The sequence below is a fragment of the Canis lupus genome, chromosome 12 (genome assembly GCF_011100685.1).
Source record: "Canis lupus familiaris isolate Mischka breed German Shepherd chromosome 12, alternate assembly UU_Cfam_GSD_1.0, whole genome shotgun sequence".
In the NCBI taxonomy this organism is placed as follows: domain Eukaryota; kingdom Metazoa; phylum Chordata; class Mammalia; order Carnivora; family Canidae; genus Canis; species Canis lupus.
Genome location: NC_049233.1, coordinates 47,662,219 through 47,686,264, shown reverse-complemented (window position 1 = coordinate 47,686,264; position 24,046 = coordinate 47,662,219). Strand labels below are relative to the sequence as shown.

The following is a 24,046-nucleotide window of genomic DNA, read 5'->3' as shown; positions in this document are numbered from 1 at the left end:
AAAATCAGTAGTAGTAATTTCAATATTGAATCCTTTGATATGTATTCTCAGGTCATTTGGCTATATTATTTTATTTGTATATGTACACACACACACATCATCTGCTCCTACATGCATTTCCAACCTCATCTCCTACCAATCTCCCCCTGCTTTTCTTCTGCATTCCAATTTAGCTAGGCTTCTCTCAGAATGTGTCATGCTCTTTCCTGACTCAGAGCCTTCACACCTGTTCTTCCCTCTGCTTAGGTCCTCTTCCCCATTAACCAGTGTAATGCCTATTCAGGCTTCAACTCTCCTTTAAATGTTATTTCCCCTAGTACAGCTTCATAGAAGCTTGCAGCTTTTCTTCAATATGCTAATCCTGGTGTGCTTAATTGTAACTTCTGTGTCTTGGGTAAATGACAAACTTCAAAAGAAGAGGGAATCTATTTTTCTCAAACTGTATTCCTAATGACTAGTATAGTACCTGGCTCATAGGAATGGCTCAATGAAGGTTAGTTGAATGAAAGGACAAAAGAAGGATTTTTTTGGTGAGTAGTGTTATCTGCACACTTCAAAAAATCCTGCTGCTACATATGCAAAGACCAATGCCAAGGGGCAGAAAAGGAAGGCTCTTTTGGATACATTATTGCCTTGCTTCATTTACTCCTAGATCCAAATGCAAACCTCAAGGCTTTCCCTGTGGATATTTTGGTGACTAAGAAAAGTAACAAATGCAAGGTTTAGAATTTTGGAGTAGTTAAGAACTAGAAGATGTCTCTGGCTTAGTCTACCTGGAGAGGGAAATTAATTTGCTCCATAAGTCTTTAGTGGTGTGCAATGGAGACCACAGGCCCTATGGGAGAAGTAGATCCCCCTTACCCCAACACACAGACTATGACCAAGTGGCAGATAATAGAGGGTCTTTGTGAGACCTGGAGTGATTTTATGGGAGACTTCAAGCATATTTTAATCTATTTCTATATAGGTTTGATGATTATTAAAACTAGTCCAGTGTGGTCATAGTACTTAAGAGAGGAGCTCCTGTTCTTAGGAATAAGGTAACTGGGATCCCTGGGTGGCGCAGCAGTTTGGCGCCTGCCTTTGGCCCAGGGCGCGATCCTGGAGACCCGGGATCGAATCCCATGTCGGGCTCCCGGTGCATGGAGCCTGCTTCTCCCTCTGCCTGTATCTCTGCCTCTCTCTCTCTCTATCATAAATAAATAAAAATTTTAAAAAAAGAAAAAAAAGGAATAAGGTAACTTCAAGAAAGACCATCAAAGTAAATCATGATCAGTGGAAGGTCTGAGTAACACCAGATAGATCTAAAAGGGCAAGTGTTACTATAGTCAAGGTATATTGTCAATAGGCAGTGTGTTATACATTGTGAAAGACTACTTCATTGAGCCCTGATGCCTTATAAACAGACCTATCAGACAGTTCTGGTCAAAACTGGATTTCTGAGTTGGCATAGTATTAACATTCATGCATGCTTCCACTTTTGTTCTATATACTACCAATAAATTTGAAAAATACTACACCTATATCCCCTCTTTGGAGAGTCCGAATGTGCATAGCATATTGATGGGCAGTTCTATACTAAAGAAGTCTTCAACTCATATGACCATGAAAACTTGTTTTTCAGAAAACATTTATGTGCCAATAAAGATAGCCTTGGTAAAGCTGCTGTATCAATCTCTTTCAGTGGCTTAAAATAACAAGGTTTATTTCTATCACTTGCTACATATCTATTGTTGGTTGACTGGAGATCATGTGCCATGTGAGCCTCACTCTGGGATCCAAGGTGTCAGAGCAGTCACTACCTTAGTATTTCTAGTTGGTCTAGCAGAGAGGAGATAAGCTTTGGATGTTTTCACAGTGAAATGTTCTAGTCTGAAAGTGACATTTGGAATTTTGTCTCATAACTTATTGATCAGAACTAGTCACATGGCCCCACCTGACCACATGCCTAGAGAGTAGACAGAGAGGAATATTCAGTAAACAGCACTGACAACTAAACCTGTTAATCTGACTGAACTAATGGTCATTGAAATACAGTTAGAAATCACTGCTATTCATGGTTCTAAAAATAATAATTACCATTCAAGAATGATCAGCACCTATGCCATATTAATCAGGAATAAGAAATGGAAAGCTGACTTTTTTTTTTTAATGCTTATCTAGGAGGAAGAAGGGTGTCACCAAAAAACCCACAATTATTTTGGAAGATTTTATTAAAACAATTTCTTTTTACTTTGAAGTCTCCAGTGGAATTCCCACAACGGATAATGATCATTTTCCAGCCAATTCTTCATTGCTTCTCTCAAGCACAAATATAAAATAGAAAGCATGGATAATTCCACAACACAGCCTATTTCTAGGCTACCAGAGGGGTGTATACCATAAATGCCCATTTATAGCATCTTCTTCACAGATGGGCAGTTAATGCTGTCATCAGATAAATCTTGTAATAAGATCAATAAAGTTGGCATAGAATTCACCTATAAAAAATTAAGTGTATTTTGTGCTACTATCATAACCTCTGAAAATTAATTTCTGATAAGTTTACCAAATTAAACTTTCTAGTGCCTTGGTATCTTGCATGATATTTGGCCATATCACACAATAATAGCACAAGATGACAGAGATGATGCTCAGAAATAAGAAATAATAATGGTTTTAAGATGTTATTACCTGTATACCAAGCACAATGAAGGTTCTTATCAGTGGATATTCAAAAAATCCTTAATTTATTTTTTTTCTGTGAGAAATACAGGGCAGTTAAATTTATATCATTTACTCAGCCATGTCCAAGTTCCACCCCACCTCCTCTTTACAGATTTCTTACCTACAATCATAATTACATTACCTAAAATAATGTAAAATGCTTTGAGTGATGTTTGGCACATAGTAGTTACTGAGTGTTACTGGTGGTTGTTGCTGTTATTATTATTTCATGTCTTATAAGTGATGCTTTGTATGTCACACACTCTGCAGAAATTCTAAAGTATGATTAATCTTAATAAATTCAACCCAGCACTCTCAGAAGATAGAATTCAACCCAGTACTCTCAGAAGATAGAAAGTCTAATATGTAAAACATCTTCTCTATTACATTTTTCTTATTTGGGACAAAACAGGCAAATCACCTTAGAAATGATCAAACTGGAAAAAAAAAAGAAATGATCAAACTGATCAAAAATGTGTTTAGAATATTATGTGTGTATGTACCTCTAGGTAAATGTGACAAAGTAATTACCTGAAATGGCAAATGTGGAGAACAAATTAAAATTATTTTTGATAACTCCATCACAAAGATACACTGACTAAAACAGCCCCTTCTCATACCACACACTGACTAAGCACATTCTCATATTACATTACATTTAGACTGTGGAAATCACTTGCAATATTATTAAAGTATTTCACCATATATTTTATTTTTATACTAATGAATCTGATATTCTCTACTCTCTTTTGGTTTCTTATATATCAACCATACATCATTCATTCCATTCACTTAAAGCATCATCTTCATTTCCAGGTATTTCTGTTGGTGACTGGTCAAGAGAAGTTGAATCTTTGTATCTCATTGAACTCAGTTCAGACTGTATCTCAGTTGTTGAGGCTTTCTCCCCCCAGAAAGACTTGACTGCCCCCCTGGAGAAAAAGCAAAAACAAAACAAATATCCTTTATGAATTGAAAACCAAAACTAAGTAGGTATATATAATTTTCTGCATATAGAAATGTGTCTTTAGTTATGATATTTTTAGTTTGTGGTGTATCAGCTACATTTGTGATAGTAGATGAATCCTCAGGCTGTACCAGGGTGTAAACTCATATAAATATTAGAAATATTCTTTCAAAAAATTAATTAGTAGTTTATACCAATCAAGTTTTAGAGTTGTGAGAACTACAACTGAACATACATATTCATTCAAAACATTTTTGGGGGGGATCCCTGGGTGGCTCAGCGGTTTAGCACCTGCCTTCAGCTCAGGGCATCATCCCGGAATCCCGGGATTGAGTCCTGCATTGGGCTCTGTGCATGGAGCCTGCTTCTCTGCTTCTCCTTCTGCCTGTGTCTCTCTGTCTCTCATGAATAAATAAATGAATAAATAATACCTTTAAAAAATATTTTTTTTTGCAATTACCATGTAAAATTATAAAAATTGCACTTAAAGCTCTCTCATGGTGAGAAGCAAGTCATGATCTTAGGTAGCCTGAAGCAGAATAGTTGCAGGAGGTATACAGGGTTGGACTATTTCAAGTCATATATGGGGGGGTGTTATGGACAGGCCTTTGGGTTCATCAAACAAGAGGGGTGTGCCAGACAAGGAGGACATCAAGCAAGGGTGATGACTCAGTTCAGTCCTTCACCTACCAGTTTATAATTAAGAAGATCAGTATAAAGATCACGAATATACAGATAACAACTCCTATGGTCAGCACAAAAACTAGGACTGCATCAGTGTCTGGTCGAGCTGATCTTTTCATTTGCAATTCTAGAGAAAAAACACACATCTGATGATTATTACTACTGGAAAAAAAGATATCTAAATAGAAACTTTATATATAAAAATTAACTCTAGAAAAACACAGAATTAATGAAAAGAAAGTTACTAATAAACTTGCTCATGAACTCTGAAATGTCCTTTACAAACATGCAGAAAATTTGAAATAATTTAACACCGAACATTCTGTATTTCCACCACCTAGATACTACCATCAACACTTTACTACCCATCTATCCATCCTCCTATAAATCCATTCATCCATCTTTTTTCAATGCATTTCAACATTATTTGCTAATGTCTGCAACCTTCCCCCGAAAAAACTTCAAAAGGTGTATCATTAACCAGAGTTCAATACTTGTTTATATTTTTTCTTTTGAGGTAAAATTTTTGATGAATTGCACAAAAATTTTAAATGTACATTTATTTAGTTTTGGCAAATGCAAACGCACATATATAATTCAAACCCTGTGAAGTCACAGAATATTGCTATACCCCATCAATTCCCTTGAGTCCCTCCAGGTAATTTCTGCCCCATCCTCCAGAGGCAACTACTATACTAATGCTCTTTTCCACCACAGATTAGTTCTGCTTGTTTTAGAACTTTATAGGAATGGAAAGATATACTATATATTCCTTCATGTGAGGCTTTTTTACTCAGCCTGTTTTAGAGATTCACCAAAAGTGCTGCATACATCAATATTTTTTTCTTTTTTTATTGATGAGTAGTATTCTAATTTGTTTATTCATTCTTCTACTGATGAACAGGTAGGCTGTTGCTGCTTTCAGCTATTATAAATAAACTGCGATGAACATTTTTATGCAAGTCATCTGCAAACATGTATTTTCCTTTTCTTGAATAAATATTTAAGAGTGGAACTCCTGGGTCATAGGGAAGAGGTATTCTTTAGTTTACTAAGAAACTGTAAGATCTTTGCCCAAACTGATTATAATGGTTATATAAGTTTTGTGAATTTTTTTCTCCCAGGTTTTGGCTTGCCTATTCATTTTTCTAATGATTTTTTTAATGAGCTAAAGTTTTTAATTTTAATGAAGCCTAATTTATCAATGTTCCCTTTTATGGTGATTGTTTTCTGAGTCATAGCTAAGAAACCCTAGCCTACTCCAGTATCATGCAGATTTTCCCCTATGTTTCTTTTTTAAACCTTTATGTTTAAAGTTTTAATTTTTACATTTGGAACTATGACATCTCAGGGCACCTGCGTGGCTCAGTTGGTTAAGTGGTCTGCCTGTGTGCCTTCCAACAACTTCACCATCACCTGACATGCTCAGATCATGATCCCAGGGTCCCAGGGTCCTGGGATTGAGCCCCGAGTCAGGCTCCCTGCTCAGTGGGGAGTCTGCCTCTCCCTCTCCCTCTGCCCCTACACTCCCCTACCTCTCGACCCCACCGCCCAGTTGAGCTCTCACTACTCTCTCAAATAAATAAATAAAATAAAGGACTATCATATATCTTTAATTTTTATATATGTTGTAAGATAGAGCTTCAAGTTTATTTTTATACAAATATCCACACAACACTTTTAAATTAGACATTCTCTCCCATATCTTTCTGCTCTTCCTGAAAATAAGGCTATTAAAGAGACAAAGCCAGGCTACCATATGCATTATAACATTGCTATACTATAAATTGGTGAAAAGCCAATTACATCAAATACTATTTATTTTACCAATTATATAGCTTTCTTATGGTTCTTCCTAGTCCTCAAAATCATAGGATCATAAAGAATTCATGTGGAGAAGGATCAGAGAGATCTCTGGATACAATTACTGAATTACACTGATAAGTAAACCAATGTTCAGGGAGGTTTAATGATTTGTGCAGCTATGTTTTATATATTGCAATATTTTAATTTTGGTAAGTACCCCTCTTTCAGAAGTAGTTTCTTTTGTATGGGCAATCTCATCTGCTTATTTGTCTGAATTTTTTTCCTATTTTTTAAACACCATGGAGTATAATTTTTCATTCTCCTTAGTAATTCTAGAGCTATAAATTCAATTGGTGATCTCACTAAATAGTCCCAAGTATTATAGAGAAATCACATCATATATTCCAACATTGTTGGATTTTTAAAATCTTTTTGTTTTTGATAATTTTGGATTTACAGCAGTGAGGTTTTTAAAGCTCAAATGAAAGATCCCTTTTAGGATTAAAACCTTAGAAGAAGAAATGCAAAATTCCTTTCCATTTATTCATTACTCTGCAATACTAGCCAAGAGGATGAAGAGTGAGAGGTATAAAGATTTTACTTTATTTCAAGAGCAGTCTTCTTGCAAGGATCACTTTTATATCTAGATTACTTTTATACCTAAAAAAAATAGGCTGCATTTCCTATTGAAATTTCTTATTGAAAAACAGGATGGATTTCAATGTTCTGACTTCTTAGAAAAATGAAGCTTATGTTTGCATTTGTTTTCTAGGGCCATGATAGCAGAGTACCACAAACTGGGTGACTTAAAAGCAACAGACAATTTATTGTCTCATAGTTCTAAAGGCTAAAAGTCTGAATGCAACGTGTTGGTAATACCCTGCTCACTCCAAAGGCTCTGGGGGTGGATCCTTCCCTGTGTGTCTTTGTGTCTTCATATGACATTCTCTTCTCTCTCATTCTGTGTTTGTGTCCAAATTTCCTCTTCTTATAAGGACACCAGTCATAGTGAATTAAAGGCCCACTCTTTTCTAGTATGTATGACCTTATCTTACCCAAACAAATTATATCTGCAACGATCCTGTTCCCATCACAGTCACATTCTGAGGTTCTGGAAGTTAAGACTTGAGAAGGGAGACACAATTCAATCCATAACAATGCCTAATTATAAAGACAACTATTGTGGAAGTGAAAAATCTGATGTATAGGGGTGGATGGGAAATTGTCATTAACTAAACCATATTTACCCTAAAGATATTTTAATTGTGGGTACTTGTTTCAGGCCAGTACCATACTGTGTTGACATTTATATACAAAATAGTTGTTTTATGTCCAAATAGCCAAAAGGGTCTGTCACAGGAGTATTCCCAATTGTCACTTTTTAAAAGAAGCTAATAGATACCAAAGTGCTCTAAAAGCATTTTGTCATTTAACCAGACCATGTACTGAGATGGCAAAGCTAACCCATCAGCGTTGGACTGCTACAAGAGGGAAGTCAGCTTTGTCTCATTTAAGGGCTAACACTTCAGGGTCTGTCTCTAGCCCTTAGCTTACACATTATCAAATGCATATTGACTTCTACAAAACAAACTGAGGGTGGCTGAAGGGGTGGTGGGTGAGGCGATGGGGTAACTGGGTGGCGGGCATTAAGGAGGGCATGTGATATAATGAGTGCTGGGTGTTACATACAATTGATGAATGACTGAACTCTACCTCTGAAAGTAATAATACATGATATGTTAATTAACTGAATTTAAATAAAATAATTTTTTAAAAAGACTTTTTTTATAAAGATTTATTTTTTATTTATGATAGACACGGGGAGAGAGAGAGAGAGAGGCAGAGACACAGGCAGAGGGAGAAGCAGGCTCCACGCCGGGAGCCCGACGTGGGACTCGATCCCGGGACTCCAGGACCGCGCCCCAGGCCAAAGGCAGGCACCAAACCGCTGAGCCACCCAGGGATCCCCAAAAGACTTCTAATCAAAAGAAGAGCTATGGTCCTAACAAGGACTAGGCTGTGGGGACAAAAACTGAGAATGGCCCCTAAAACTTTTATTACTCTAAACTAATACTCACTGAGATATTTTTTAGTTTGATGAGGTTTGATCCTTTCTTGCTTTTTTTAAGCATTTTTTTGAAATTATCCTTTTACTAATACTTGATATCTCAACATGAGATTATTAGCTTTCACCATAAATATTTTTTAAAGACAGTAAACACATTAAAGAAAGTTGTAGTTTATTCTTAAAAGTCATGCCTTAAACACTTTAGCTTATTTCCATTTTAATAAACAGTGTTATGCTGTATGGTATCTCTAAACTATAGCATAAATTCTTTACTAGGGATTCAGGAAAAGCTTCAAGAAATCCATGGATTCTATTAAAATAACAGGTAGTTTTTGGCAGGTTTGTTTATGTGGGCATTTCTTCTGGGAAAAGCCTCCTGAGTTTTGATTTGATTCTCAAAAGAACTTGTGACCAAACCCCCTCATTACCTCAAAAACAATGACAACTATAATAAAAATGGCTAAGAGCAACTGAACAAAAGGAAATAATTGAATATGTTATACATCATAGTCTAAACTGAAAGGACATGCACATGGAACCATTTTGCAAGGGAAGCATAGTTTCTAACATGTAAAATTATGTTCAGGGCAAGATTTGTCTTTTGTAACATATATTGAGGACTGTACTCTTGTTTCATCAAAAAATATTTTCTTCAAATGAATAATTTTTAAAGAGCCATGTTTTGAAATAATGTTTCTTAATTTTATTATTTTACTGTATCAAAAATTTTGTAAGCATCTATGAGAATTCCATGTATCCATTTCACTTTTGTGACAGAAGTGAGAGAATATAATTCAAGTTAGAGGACTGCCTTTGGAGATGCTTCAGGAATGCACCAGTTTCCCAAAGGGAAACACATCTGACTCTAAATTGTGAAAAAGAAATTAAGTACCACCGTACCACCTTGTAGAAAGTCTAAATGATAAACACCAGTGGTTTTCCAAAGGTTGTCCCTGAGCCAGCAACACGTGGGAACTTGTTAGAAAGGCAAACTGCTGTGCCAGCCCCACCCAAGATCTACTGAATCAGAAACTCTGGGAGTGAGGCTATCAATCTATTTCAAGAAGCCCTCCAAATGATTTTGATGCTTTTTAAGTTTGATATAAGCAAACCAAAATATAACTGGGCACTTACCACTTGTTGTATAGACTGTGAATTTAACTGTTGCTATTATTTCATTATTATCCAAGGTGGCACACTCAAAAATCAAGGGGTGAACTTCCCTGCGTACTTCCAGGATTGCTGAATCATTTGCAAGGATAATGGGTTGCTATTTAAAAAGGAAAAAAAAAGTGCCAACATTCTTCATGTATACTTAAGATCAGGAAACAATTTATTTCCCATAACAAAAGAATAGTCATTGTCTCAGTCTAGGACAGTAACTGATTATGCACATGGATTTTAGAGTCAGACAATCCCGACATTAAGTACTAACTCTACGATTTCTGTCTGTGTGACTCTCTGCTTCTCAGTTACTTATCTGTAAAATGGGTGTAATGGTAAGAATTATCTCATAGATTGGGTTAAAAGAAACTATAGTGCTTGGTGTGTGTCTGATATTTAATAAGCCCTCTATTAATGTTAGTTACTATTATCATCATATAATTCCTGTACATAAAAATGAAAACTTTGCTTCCAAAATAGAATACTTTATATAAAAGGGATGTTTTTAAGTTCTGATAATAGCTGACCCCAAGACATATGTAAAGTTTTAGCCCCACTTAATAATGCAATTATTGAATTATTAAAATTAAATTAAAATCTCAATAATAAAAAGGCTGTAAGATTTTTAACTTCATTTTTGCAAACTGCTTCTAAAAAGAAAGTTTTCTGATAGCCATCAAGTACTGGAAACAAATTTTATTGCTCACTAGAAAGCGCCACATTACATACATTCATTACTTACTTGGTCTGGCCTTAGAAGTTTCCAAACATATTTGAAACGATTTACAGGAGATATATGAACACATGGCAGTCTAACACTGTCAAGACTTTCTGTAACTGGTCTACCCCCTAAAAACAAGAAAAATTAAATACATATATACCATTAGGCATTGTAAGTTGCTTTATACAAAGACTACTTTTAAAGGCCACTTTTTTTTTTAAGATTTTATTTATTTATTCATGAGAAACACACACACACACACACACACAGAGGCAGAGACACAGGCAGAGGGAGAAGCAGGCTCCATTCAGGGAGCCTGATGTGGGACTTGATCCCGGGTCTCCAGAATCAGGCCCTGGGCTGAAGGCAGTGCTAAACCGCTGAGCCACCCGGGCTGCTCTAAAGGCCACTTTTGTGGTATGCCTGGTGGCTCAGCGGTTGAGCACCTGCCTTCGGCTCAGGGTGTGATCCTCCGGTCCCAGGATGGAATCCCACATCTGGCTCCCTGCATATAGCCTGCTTCTCCCTCTGTCTGTGTCTCTGCCTCTCTCTGTGTGTCTCCCATGAATGAATAAATAAATAAAATCTTTTTTTTAAAAGCCACTTTCAGTTTAACATCAATTATATGCAGGAAGTTATCAAAATTATTATTGAGAGTTTGAGTGTAGAAGAATAGAGAGGGGTGAGTGGATGCAAAGTAAAATCATCAAAAGGAGCAGGTGGAAAATACCATAGCTGTGTGGTCCTTTGGCAGAATAAATAGCAAGGGCATCCAACTTAGTGATCTATTAGATTAAACTTTGAGATCTGCCAGTGACTTTCAATTTACTGGTTAGAAACCCCCACTAGAGATGATGAAATCTCAAAGTAATGTAATATTATATAGAAAAGCTTACAAACTTACCAATTTAAAGTCTGCCAATCTACTAATAAAATGTCATTACCAAAGTGTCAAAGGTGTTTCACTACAGATTAGCTTTGACCACAGACCTTGAGTATAATAAAGTTCCAGTGTATTACAGAGACTATATGTTAAATTTTAAACAACACTGAAGAATGTAAAGCAAAAGCAGAAAAGTACTCAGAGCTATAATTGTCTAGGTAAGTGGAATTTTAAGTTTTATCATAATTTTCTTTCAGTATATCAATTGATCAATTCCTTCCACCCATGGCAACCTGAGGTTAAAGCTATTTCCCCAGAGTAAGCCCTTCCCCTCCAACTCCTTCCAATGCAGAGTCCAACTCACAGCCACAATCTACGGGTCCACGGCATTCTTCCACTCGTACAATACACTTGGATTCACCTCCAGGGCATCCATTTGTTAGTATAACTTCTCTAATACCAACACCTTCGGTAAAAGAAATCAGCAAATATTAAGAAAAATTAATTCTACTTTCTTTACTTTTCCACCTAGGTCTTTTTTTTTTTTTTTTTACCTAGGTCTTTTTTGAGACTTTTCTTCTGATTTTAGAAATTCCTAAATTCAGAGTGATGACACTTAGAATTTTTATGCCCCTCATTTTATTTCGTAAAACAGCATTTCCCAAAGTGAGTTACATGAAACACTAGAGTTTCCTCTAGTTATCATATGAAAAAGGATTCCAAAATTATATCCATTTGAAAATGATAAATTAAAATTAAAGGGTCTTCTTTATTACAGAATTTTCGGGGAACTTTTTTAATATGCTAGTAAATTAATGCGCTATTATGTATAAACTTTCATAGACCTAAGATGTAAAATTTTTACATTTTAACAACTTTTAAATGAGAAATCAGAACTTATCTTAGATTGACAGCATGTGACAAATTGGTAGCATTTTTCCTTTTTAGAGGTGCATAAAATATGCTTCTCACAGCTAACAAAAGTCTTAGATTTGATGAAATATAGTAGTAAACAGGATCTCCCAAATTTGTCTGGCCATGGAAGTTTTAGAAGTGGTTTTGGAGCACTGAAGGACTTTCCAAAAATCATATTTTAAAACATAAATGATGCTTTTTAATATTTAGATTAGTAAAGTCTCTGTATTAAATATAAGAGGACAAAGTATTAATGACCAAATCTCAATTTCTAACAAATAGTGTCTTGAGAATTACCACAGTTTTTTTACCACAAGAAATCAAGTTTCTACTAACAGATCTCAGATCTCCACTGGGTTTGCCTTTCATCACCAGAATTGAGGAACATGATAAAATGCTCTATCAGTGACATGCTAAACATGTCCTAGGATAAGTGACCTATGATATGACTGTGTAGCCACAGGCTAAGGAACAGTCCATCTTGATTTCCTTTTCTACCAGATTCCCTCTTTCAGCCCCTAAAGATGTTAATCACAAAACCCATTCTCAAGGGCAAGGGAGAGTTGAAGTCGAGAGATGACTTACAACAGTGCTTCTCAAACTTTAGAGTGCATGCAATCACCTGGAAATCTTATTAACAGGCAAATTCTGATTCAGTAGGTCTGGAGTAGGTTCTGAGATTCTGCATTTCTAACAAGCTCCCAGATGTTGCTGATGCAGCTGGTCTGTGGACCAAACTTTGAGTAGCAAGGGAGAGGACTCTACATGAGATAAGGAGATGAAAGGTTGGAAGAGGAAAGATCTCTTTTTAATTTTTTTCAATTTTAAGTCTAGTATAGTTAACATACAGTATTAGCTTCAGGTGTACAATATATTGATTCAACAATTCTACACATTACTCGGTGCTCATCATAATTGTACTCTTCGAGGAAAGATCTCTTGATTAATAAGAGATGCCTAAGAATGGCTGCAGTATAGCTCCGCTTGAATTTGTGAAAGGTACCTCTCTAGATGCACAGGCTTATTCTAAAATGCACAAATATTTTCCAAGCAAGCTTATTTGTGAATTTATTTAGCCAAATACAGTTCATTGTGATGACATGTGTAGGCGTGAGATTTTCTGTAAGTCTAAGTAACACCTAAAAATCTGCCTGGGTATTCCAGAAAAAGTAAACTTTTTGACTGCTGAAATATTATTTTGAGAGTTCAGTAGAATTTTCACCAAAGTGCTTTTTTCCCCTCTAAATAGTTTTTATAAATTGAAAATATTTTAAAATATTTTAGATGTAAAATGTTGCCTTTTAAGGTTTTTCTTTCTCCTTAGAATTTATCCCCATCTGATGTATTACATGTTTTAATATTATTTTTGTCTTTGCCCCTATACACTTCCTGTAGGGAAGGAATTGTTCTACCACTTATAGCAATGCCTGGTACATAGTAGGCAAAATTCAAAAAATCATTTGATGAATATGTAATTTCTGAAACACATCTTTAAAAAATAGAGTAATACAATATAAATTACTAGAACTGTCATAAAAGTAATTCTCTACCTGTGAAATTTCTCAAGCTGCAAAAGAAAGATGTAAATTGCAAATGAATATTCACAGGTTTATTACATGTATTCCTTTCATTTTGGACTCTGATCCACTAAGAAGTTAAGGAAAAAATTAGGTTTAAAATTATCTTGAGACAGAAAATAGAATACTGATTGTCAGGGGTTGGGCAGGGACAGCAGAGAGTTAGTGTTTAAGAGGAACGGAGATTTGACTCCAGGATAATGAAAAAGTTCTGGAGATAGATGGTGGTTAATAGTTGCATAACAACGTGAACATGTTTAATGTCACTGAGTTGTATATTTAAAGGTTAAAATAGTAAACTTTATGTTAGGTTTATTTTGCCACAATAAAGGGCAGCCCTGGTGGCTCAGCGGTTTAGCGCCGCCTTCAGCCCAGGGCCTGACCCTGGAGACCGGGACCAAGTCCCATGTCGGGCTCCCTGCATGGAGCCTGCTTCTCCCTCTGCCTGTGTCTCTGCCTCCCCTTTCTCTCTCTGTGTCTCTCATAAATAAATAAAATCTTTAAAAAAATACACTAATTCAAATATAAACAATTCAGGTGTAATTTAAAAAAATCATTCTGCTCTAGGTCTGCATGGATTTTGCTTCTTATCATTTGGTTTTTATCTTTGCCTCCCTTCACTATCCTTTTTCCAAGGCAGTTTTATTTAGGATAAACTTAATTTCATTGCAAATTATCTATTGTCTTCTCAGCATTCTAGTCTATCGTGATTGTCAAAAGATGGTCTTCTAACCAGCAGCATCAGATTTATTTGTGAACTTGTTTAGAAATACAAACTCTTAAGCTCCTCCAAAGGCCTAGGGAGTTAGTAACTCTGGGGTAGGTCTAGCAGTCGTGTTTTAACAAGTCCTGCAGGCACTTAGGTTTGAGAAACACTGGTCTATTATGGTATGTGTAGCCTTAATTCCACCTCTATCTATGTAAGAGATTTTATATCCAATGTCTATTCATGGAATGATAAAGGTCATAGTTTTTTTTAATATTATCTTTCCCCTCAAGCTAATACCTCTTTTCTCCAAGACATAACATATGAATTGGAGAAATGTAGAATTTAGAATAGACTATTACAAATAGGCAAATTTCTTGATTTGCCACACAGTCTGTGGGAAGACATCTCTGAGATGCACGGAAGATCTTTCATCTTCTGAACACCTGTGAGATAAAGTTTCACTTGATAAAATCAGTTTAAGTGCCAAAAAAATATAGGGAGCTGGCTTAAAATAAGGCTTAGAGGTTATAAACTGAAAATATCTTACCTTTTGAGTTTTGTATGTGAATTATAATTTGAGAGATAAATGAAAGTACACAAATTACATATAAAAATTGCCAGTTTTTACCTTCCCTTCTCCCCAAATTACATATTGTTGATTTGTCTGCTCTATGCTACTTACCACATGTAACAGTGCACATCCCAAATTCTACTTCTTTGACTACTGTCTGATTTGAAGCTAAACATAAAATGCAAATATACATTATTCAATCATATGAAAACTTTTCAAATGGAAAAATTGTTACTTGAGGATGAAGGATACAAGCACTTATCATATGGGAAACAAAGAGTTTTTAAGTTTTATTAAATCAGAAAATCAGTGTCATTCCTAGTACATCTTCTAATATTGTTAAATCAAAAGAAGCCTAAACCTTCAAAGTACTTAAATAAGTTAGGAAATGTCTTGCAAAGGTCTATATTCAAACTTTAATATAAATTAAAAAAAAATTCCATCAGCTCAACACATGGTGAGTTAAAGTTCTATAGGTCAGAAAAACAAAACAAAACAAAAGCCTGCTAATTGTAAGGCCCCAATTTTGTCTATTCTCTATTTTTCAAAAAAAAAATTGAGTATATCATTTCCATCCAAAAAGAAGTCTTTATGCCATGTGTTCATTAAAAATATGTCGTAGAATGGTTCTATACCTTCTTAGGTTAAGATGATAAATTATTCCCAAGAATTTATTTCAACACTTTATTTAGCAGGATAATTTAGGAATATACATGTATTTGAGTAGTTAAATATTGTTGATTTTAAATCACGTTACTCTGTTTCTAATTGTTTTGAAGTTTGGCATTATTTCTACCAGCTATAGTATATAACCAATTCTTCATAGCAGATAAGAACTGATGTTTCAATATAAAAAATATTACATGAGGTGTTAGAATTTTTTAAAGCATTGTATCCTAAATTAACAATATTACATGGGAAAGTGCATAAGATTGGAGTCCAAATTGCTCCTTCTACCACTAACTAGGTGAATTTGAGCAAATTACTTTAACTCTATCAGGCCTAGTTAACACTTCTGCAAAAAATTGGAAAGGAGAACCTATTTTATTTTATTATGAATTAAATGAGAGTATCTTTAAGAATTAAATGAGATAATATATGTGAAAACAATCTGTAACTTTAGTGCTATAAAAGTGATACTTTTAGTGATACTTAAGATATCATAACTTCATTCACACTCAGTGCACATCACATTTTTTTCCTATTTTGGTTACTGTAAGACAATATCTTCACAAAGACTGCTATTCTATACTTACAAGCACCAAATACAGTTCCCTGAATACATAGTATGCTCTTGATGTATATATGTTAAGTAAATCAATATTGACTTTGTTAAATTATTTGGAATATCATGATCAATTCTGAATTGATGCTTTTGCTTCAAATACTTGGATACTTTCTGCTGGCACATTGTGGGATATATACTAAAAGCCAAATCTAGAACATAGAAAAAACAGGTAGGAGGATGAGTTAATACTTTCAGACTCTAAATATAGCTTCTTTTCAAAAACCATTCAAAAACTATTAGTTAATCAATCAGCCCTACTATTCACTACCTATGCTACTTTGGGAAAGTTATTTAAGCTCTTCTAACTTCAGAAAAAAAAAATGGATTTAATCAGATGATCTCTAAGGTCCCTTTTGACTGTGAGTGCCCATTAGGTCATTCAATGACTTCCATTTTTTATAGGGGTCGCCTAATGGTGGGTCAGAGAAACTACATGTATCCGGACTTCAGTGTGGTATTTGCCAAAATTTCCTGTCATATTCTTATGAGTAAAAAGGAAATATGTGGTCTGAATGCTAGTAAACTTTTATATGTAACTGTTTTTATATGTAAACAGTAATATCCAGTGTTGCTATTGGTTAGTGTCAATGTATAAGGAAAGAGTATCATAGGACTCTGTCCTGTTTAATATTTTTATTAATGACCTGGAAATATTGGTATTATCATGCTAAGTCCAGAGGTTCTGAAAAACTAGGAAGGATAGCAAATAAGTTTGAAGATAAATCTGGCTCTAAAAAAATGCCAGGATGGAATACTAGGCAAGTCTACCAAAATGAAGCCTTAGAGAAATGTCTTACACATGGAGCTGAAAAGTAATTCTCCTCAAAATATGGATAGTCTTAATTTGACAGAACAAGTGAAAATAAGTGGAGATTTCAATAGTAAGTTCAATATGAGTCAAGATTGTTGAGGCCTCCCTAAAAATCTATTCAGTTTTAGATTTTACTGATAAAAGCACGGCATCCATAATGATGCAGATAATGATCACACTCGTTTTTTGTTCTGGTCAGATCCTGGAGTGTTCTCTTAAATTCTGGACAGCACAATTTAAGTGTTGGTATATACCATCAGAGCCCAATTTTAATTTTTGAATTTCTTGAGAATTGATATAGAAGGTTGATATTTCATAATTTTTATTTTTTCTTAGAGGTGTTCCAAAGAAAAAGAGAAAATAGTTATATTTATAAAGGATAAAACTTATTTTAGAGAATGAAATGCATTCTATTTTGCAATTATTATGTAGATCTATTGTTGGTCCCTTTTATAAATGTACGGGTATAACTATAAATCTAAGGGTCTAAGTATACCTTCAGATTTATCAAAAGTTTAACAGTGTATAAAAGGTATGGGGGGGTTAAGAGTTATTAATATAAATCTAACGTATTTTAGTAATTTTTCCTAAGTTTTTAAGTGTTTTGTTATTTCATCATTCATAATGCTGGATTTTATTATTTCTTATTGATTATTCCCAATTATGTCTTTTTTTAAAAAAAGACTAAGATAATAAAATGGAAGAATGTTTGGAATTGCTTAGAAGGATGATGTAATTGCAAAATAAATCATAGCTATTATATCATCCTTTGTTTCCTTATTTTTTGCCTGAAGTATATTGCATCATCTTTAGGAAGCTATAAAAGAACTCTAGAAGCACCTTTCTGGTAGTCTTATTTTTAGCTTTCATTGAACACTGCTGAGGTTTTTAAATTTTTCTTTCTTTTTTTTCTTTTCTTTTTCTTTTCTTTTTTCTTTTCTTCTTTCTTTTCTTTTCTTTTCTTCCTTTCCTTTCCTTTTCCTTTTCCTTCCTTTTCCTTTTCCCTTTCCTTTCCTTTCCTTTTCTTCTTTCTTTTCTTCCTTCCTTCCTTTGCCCATAACGGTAGAGAGAAAACTGACAGAGAAAAACACTTCACAAATGTTGGATGAATCAGAAGATGAACATAGACAGCAGCACCTTAGATGCTAATGCTGATGGTGAAATTGACTGCATAAGCAAAATGAGTGAGAAATGATAACTTAGATGAATACCCTAGATGAATTTTCTCTAACTCAAAAATCAATGAATTCATATTACATTTCTAAGTATGAAAAGGATATATGGTATTCTCATCCAGTTAGTCTTTCAACAGGAAGGACTTAATCCTGAAATGTTTTATGAACAGAAGCTGGACCACACTGTTTTGCTAAAAGGATATGGACAATATTCTTTCCTTTTTAAAGGTGTTTATCCACCAAAATTTACTTGATAGCATTTGTAAATGGACAGATCATGATGGCAGGTATATTTACAAAAGTGACTAAAAAGAAAATAGATGATTTAGAAATGAATAAAATTCATTGGACTAATCATTCTTATTGGTGTTTATAAACCTAAAATGAAAATATTTTGCAATTATGGAGCAAAGAACATGGTGGTCTTCTCATCAACAAAATATGTGGCTTCGTAGTTTTCAAAAGTATTGTGTTTTGACAATGCACAAATTAATAAACCAGAATCTATTAGAGATTTGTCTGAAATCTGGAATCAGCATTTGTAAGATGAATATATTCCAGACTCATGCATAACAGTAAATGAGCATCTAGTTGCATTCAAAGTATCCTGCCCATTTATGATATTAACATCTTCAAAACCAAGAAATATGGAATAAAAGTTTGGAGTTTTCCATATTTATATTCTTATTAAAATTTCAAATTAGTTGTTTTCATTAACCCTTTATTTTTACTTTTGTAAATTACTTGTAAAATTACTTAAAAGTAAAATTTTTTTAAAAGTCCATTGGATAGCAAATAATGATGACTATTTTTATTGGTCATTGAGGGTTAAAAGGAGCCTTGTCAAATTTTAATAACAGCTCTGGAAATTTTCTAATCTTCAACACCTCCAATTATTTACACTTCTGGATTCTCACTCTCCCCAGGAAAAGCAACTATGCACAAAATCATACATATAAAATTTCAAAAGGTACACAGACTCCCTACAGTTTACAGATGAGAGAATGAGAGAAAAATAACTTGCCTGCATTTTAATTTGTACCTAAGGCATTGTAACTTCATTGCTTGGGTTTAGCTTAAACTCTACTTAGCATTTCACAGGTAGAACTATCCCTTGAATGGTTTAATACTAAAACTGTTAATTCAATTATTTTTAAAACTGGAGTGAAGCAACAGCTATCATGCTTTAGATAATGTTTTCTTGTCTAGTCTCTCTCACATTTCCAAGGTCCAGGACCTCTCCAAGCTCCCTGTAATGTAATATTATGAAGGCGATGCAAACTCCCATCCCATCATTAACCTCCAATAGTCCATTTCTTTCCATCACTGCGGGTCACAATCTGTTATCAGAAAATAAACAGAAAGGCTGATAAATACAGCACCTATTCTATATGTATAGGAGACAGGAGATTGCCAAGGATATTAAAGAATAATAAAAGAATCTCTGCTGGGTCATTTATAGAGAAAGGGGATCATTTCTCCTTTAAATGGCTGCAAACCAGCAATTTACCTGGCTTTCTACCTACCTACCAGCAGCATGTGAGTTACTAACCAATACAACATGTATAACAGCTTGTCAGGTTTTATTGCTTAATAAGCCAGCAGAACAAGGTAAATTTATGAACCAAGCACAGGTTCATTTTCCCTTGTATTATCAAACAAAACCACTAGTTGGATCCCTTGATAGGTGTTTTCTACTGCCATCATTCCTTTGTGTATGCAAGTTGAAGGTGCAAATATTACATACACCACCATGCTACAGAGGTGCTCAAGGATAGAGCTGTATGAAGCTGACATGGGACTTCTGGGCAGTTTTGTCAGCATTTTGGTCTAAGATGTGTCACAGTGAGGGGAATTCTTCATTCCACCGAGTTCCAACCTAAACAGCAAACGTGGAAAGGAGTAAGATCTCAAGCAATTTGGGACTTAAAAAAAAAAAAAAAAAAAAACTACAATGGGAAAGAAAAACATGTAACTACCAAGAATCAAAATAATTCCCATTGGATGTACCAAAAAAATCACTCTCCTCACTGGCTTTTAAAAAAATATTTAAGTATTTTTCATTTTAAGTATGTGTTATAAGACATATGTGGAATTGAAGAAACGAAACTATGAATGTATGGGAAGGAGGAAGGAGAACAATGAAAGAGGGAAACAAGCCCTAACAGGCTCTTTAATGACAGAGGGAGACGGTTGGCGAATGGCTGGGTGGATTAAGCTATGAAGGAGGGTACTACTTGTGATGACCACTGGGGTTGTATGTATGTGAGGAATCACTGAATTCTACTCAAGAAATCAATATTAAACTGTATGTCCACTAAGTAAAATGTAAATTTAAAAAATAAATGTGGGTTAACATCATCATCATCATCATAATAATAATAATAATTCCCACTGGTAAGAGGCTACTCCCCAACTCCTATCCCTTAAAAAAAAAAAAAAAAAGTGGGAGGGAGGGCATCTTTTTCCTTATCCAGAGCAATATTTAATAGTAATCCTGTAACGACTTCTATGTACGTGCTCACTTATCTTTCTTGGGGCGCCTTGGAGAACTAGCACATTCTCCTCAAGGCCACTGGGCATATGAAGAAAGTGTAAGTTCAAGGCTGTTTGCAAGAGAGCTCTACAGATGTTAACAGGGATAACGGTTCCCACGGTCCTAGGTCAGAGGGCAGGGCTTGGCCCTCCACTGCCCCCGTCGCGGGGCCTCCCGCCCTCACCATCCTCCTCAGTCGCAGACTGGGCTTCGTTCTCCGCCTCGCTCTCGCTCTCGCTCTCGGCCTCCTCCTCGCCCTCGCTCTCGCCCTCGCCCTCGTGGACCAAGCCAGGATCCTGGGCGGCGGTGACGTTCGTCCCACACGCGGAGTGGAGGCCCGCCAGGAGCAGCCAGCCGACCGTCAGCAGCAGCCTGTGGGAGCAGCCCGCGCCCCCGGGGCTCATGGTTCTCGGCCCCGACGGCCGACCGAGGCGCAGCAGCAGCCGCCCGCTCCTGACAAGAGGTGCGTCGAAGAGCGGAGCCCCCGGCCTCCGAACCCCCGAGCCGCGCCCCGGGTAACCATTGAGGCGTCACGGCTCGTCACCGGCGAGCGGAAGGCCTCCCGGGCTCCCAGCGCTGTTGGAACGCGCGCGGGGCCGCTGTCGCGCCTCGTCCGGCACTTCCGACGGCGCGGCTCGCTTTCCGGCCTTGCAGGTGTGCAAGCGGCGACGCGGGCTACGCGCGCTCCCGCCGTTGCTAAGCAACCCAGAGCCGCGGTCGCCGCCGCCGCCGCCGCCGCCGCCGGCCTCGCGCCCTCGCCGGCCTCGCGCCCTCGCGCCCTCGCGCCCTCAGCCTTGTCCCTTCCGAAAGACCTTCGTCCTTCCTACGTTCACTCCTCTCCAAACCGTATCCCTAGACCCCGACGCACTCATCATGTGACTTGGTTTCAAATTCCTCACACGGATTATCCAACTCAGCATGCATCAAAAAGGATCTGTCATAGCCTTATTAAGCATGGTGCCCCCCAGACTAGATCCATATCTGCAGGGGAGGCTGGATTGGCAGAGGATACAGGAACACACTTTCTTTCTTTCCTGGCTCTGAATCTTTTGTTAATGATACACTTGGGTGTGTATTTAGGTTTTAAGATCAAGTCCGTGTGGGGCTTCTTTATGCTAGATTGGGGGTGGGGAGAGAGGAAGACGGAAGGGTGCAACTTGTTGTCAAGCTTTCTCTACTCCATTCCGTGTTTCATAGCTGATGTTTTTGGAACCAAACCTAAAATGTAACCTTTGTCCCCATTAATTACTGTCTTCAGGCATCCCAGGTGGCTCAGCGGTTTAGCTCGGCCTTCAGCCCAGGGTGTGATCCTGGAGACCGAGGATCCAGTCCCACCTCGGGCTCCCTGCATGGAGCCTGCTTTTCCCTCTGCCTCACTCTGTGTCTCTCATGAATAAATAAATAAAATCTTAAAAAAAAATTACTCTCTTCTTACTTTGCCCCTATTTTTTAAGCCTCATAGAGATTTTTAAAATTCTGATTCTCGTCTTATCATATTGCATATTTCACCCAAGTTTGATTTGGAAAATATGTCTTTCAGGTCATTAACAAAAATGTTAAACAAGGTGCAACAGGCCTTTTGTTGAATAAAGAATAAAACCGTAAGATGCCACTTTCTGACAATAATCCATTAATCCACACATTGATTTAACCCAATAATCGATTCCTCTACCAAAAAGAAATCCTGTCTTTTGCTAAGGTGAATCAGACTAGAAGCAAGAATACCTTGGCACTGACGCTTGAACCAGAACATTTTAAAGATAAATGTAATTTCCCCTGCCCTCTTAATGGTATTCAGTATCAATATGCCCGATTATATAGAAAGAAGTGAAATCCCATTAAGTTCCTTCCATTAGTGGTGTTAATTTCAAAAAAATCTGCTTTAATTATTTCAGGATTCTTCTTTAGGAATATAAACAGACTTTTTGAGTCAGAAGTTTAGAAATCATATAATACTCAATCCCCTCATTTTTAAGTGAGATTAAGAACTGGCTCTCCAGGGATCCCTGGGTGGCGCAGCGGTTTGGCGCCTGCCTTTGGCCCAGGGCGCGATCCTGGAGACCCGGGACCGAATACCACATCGGGCTCTCGGTGCATGGAGCCTGCTTCTCCCTCTGCCTGTGTCTCTGCCTCTCTCTCTCTCTCTCTCTCTCTCTCTCCCCGTGACTATCATAAATAAAAAATTTTAAAAAAATGTAAAAAAAAAAAAAAAAGGAACTGGCTCTCCAGTAATTGACCCAGGTAAGATCATCCAGCAAATTATTTGTAACAGAGGCTCTCACAACCGCATCTTCTGAATGCTCATTCTGTGCTTAGTGACTCATATAAAGTTAACAATGAAGAAGCATTCAGTGGGGGTAATTGAGAGTCAAGAGTTCAAGCACTAAAAACAAATTAGGGCTGAAATTTTTTGGCCTGTTATTCCAAGTTCAATTAGATCTAATAGCAACAATGTGGTAGTAGAATATTGATGAATAGATGGTTCAATAGATTTATATGTGAGATTTGAAACAGAACTCATTGGGCTATTTTTCTACATGATATTATCCTATACTTTTGAGGTTTAATGTCAATTCTTATGGCACATGGGCTGAAGAATAACCTACTGCAAAGTGAACTTAAGGCATAAACTCTGGCTTTTGGAACATATGTATATTCAGCGAAGGCAGACTAACAGATAAGTAACTGAGAAAGATGTTAGGAGGGTCTTTAGAGCCATTTATTTATAACAAAAGTAGATTACTTAAAACAAAAGCAGAAATTTTATTTGAATTTTTCTCAAAGTCTTCTAGTTTGTTTTTTTTTAAGATTTTTATTTATTTATGAGAGACACATAGAGAGAGAGAGAGAGAGAGAGAGAGAGAGAGAGAGGCAGAGACACAGGCAGAAGGAGAAGCAAGCTCCATTCAGGGAGCCCAACGTGGGACTGGATCCCAGGTCTCCAGGATCAGGCCCTGGCCTGAAGGCGGTGCCAAACCAATGAGCCACTTGGGCTGCCCAAAGTCTTCTAGTTTTAAAGTAAGTAAAAGATAAGAACTGGTAAAAAATGATCAGTATTAAAGTTTGAATTGGAATTGGTAAGGAGTCTCTGGTAATATTTTATATTAACTAAAAATACCATAAAATACTATACTGCCTGACAAGATTAGGAGGGAAATTAAAATGGGAAATTTAGGAATGATCTTGAGATACAAAATCCTCATGTCATGGTCTAATTAATAAGTCAAAATTTTTCCTTTTTAAATACTGCAAAAAAAAATGTTTCAAATATAAACTTAAAAAAATATCTACGAAGGGTTGCAGAAAGAGAGGTGGGGGGGGGATAGGGTAACTGGGTGATAGGCATTAAGGACAGCACATGATGAGGTGAGCTCTGGGTATTATACTATATGTTGGCAAATTGAATTTAAGTAAAATTAAAAACAAAAAAGAAAAAGATCTATAGTGGGAGTGCCTGGGTGGTTT

The 24,046-nt window shown here is 36.3% G+C and overlaps 1 protein-coding gene across 2 annotated transcripts; it reads right to left on the bottom strand.

Annotated features, from left to right (window-relative positions):
- Positions 1-3,393: 3,393 nt before the first annotated feature.
- On the bottom strand, positions 3,394-21,092 carry SPACA1 (sperm acrosome associated 1). 2 transcript variants are annotated; one of them, XM_038554700.1, is made up of 7 exons: positions 20,766-21,092; positions 14,883-14,939; positions 11,364-11,465; positions 10,138-10,244; positions 9,366-9,501; positions 4,364-4,484; positions 3,394-3,638 (listed from the first exon to the last, which is right to left on the bottom strand). In XM_038554700.1, exons 1-7 carry the CDS (start codon positions 20,983-20,985, stop codon positions 3,482-3,484), a joined length of 900 nt encoding a protein of 299 aa, XP_038410628.1. In that variant the 5' UTR covers positions 20,986-21,092; the 3' UTR covers positions 3,394-3,481. The 2 variants fall into 2 exon arrangements, with proteins under 2 accessions (XP_038410628.1, XP_038410629.1); XM_038554701.1 differs by lacking the exon at positions 20,766-21,092 and adding an exon at positions 20,571-20,717.
- Positions 21,093-24,046: the final 2,954 nt, after the last annotated feature.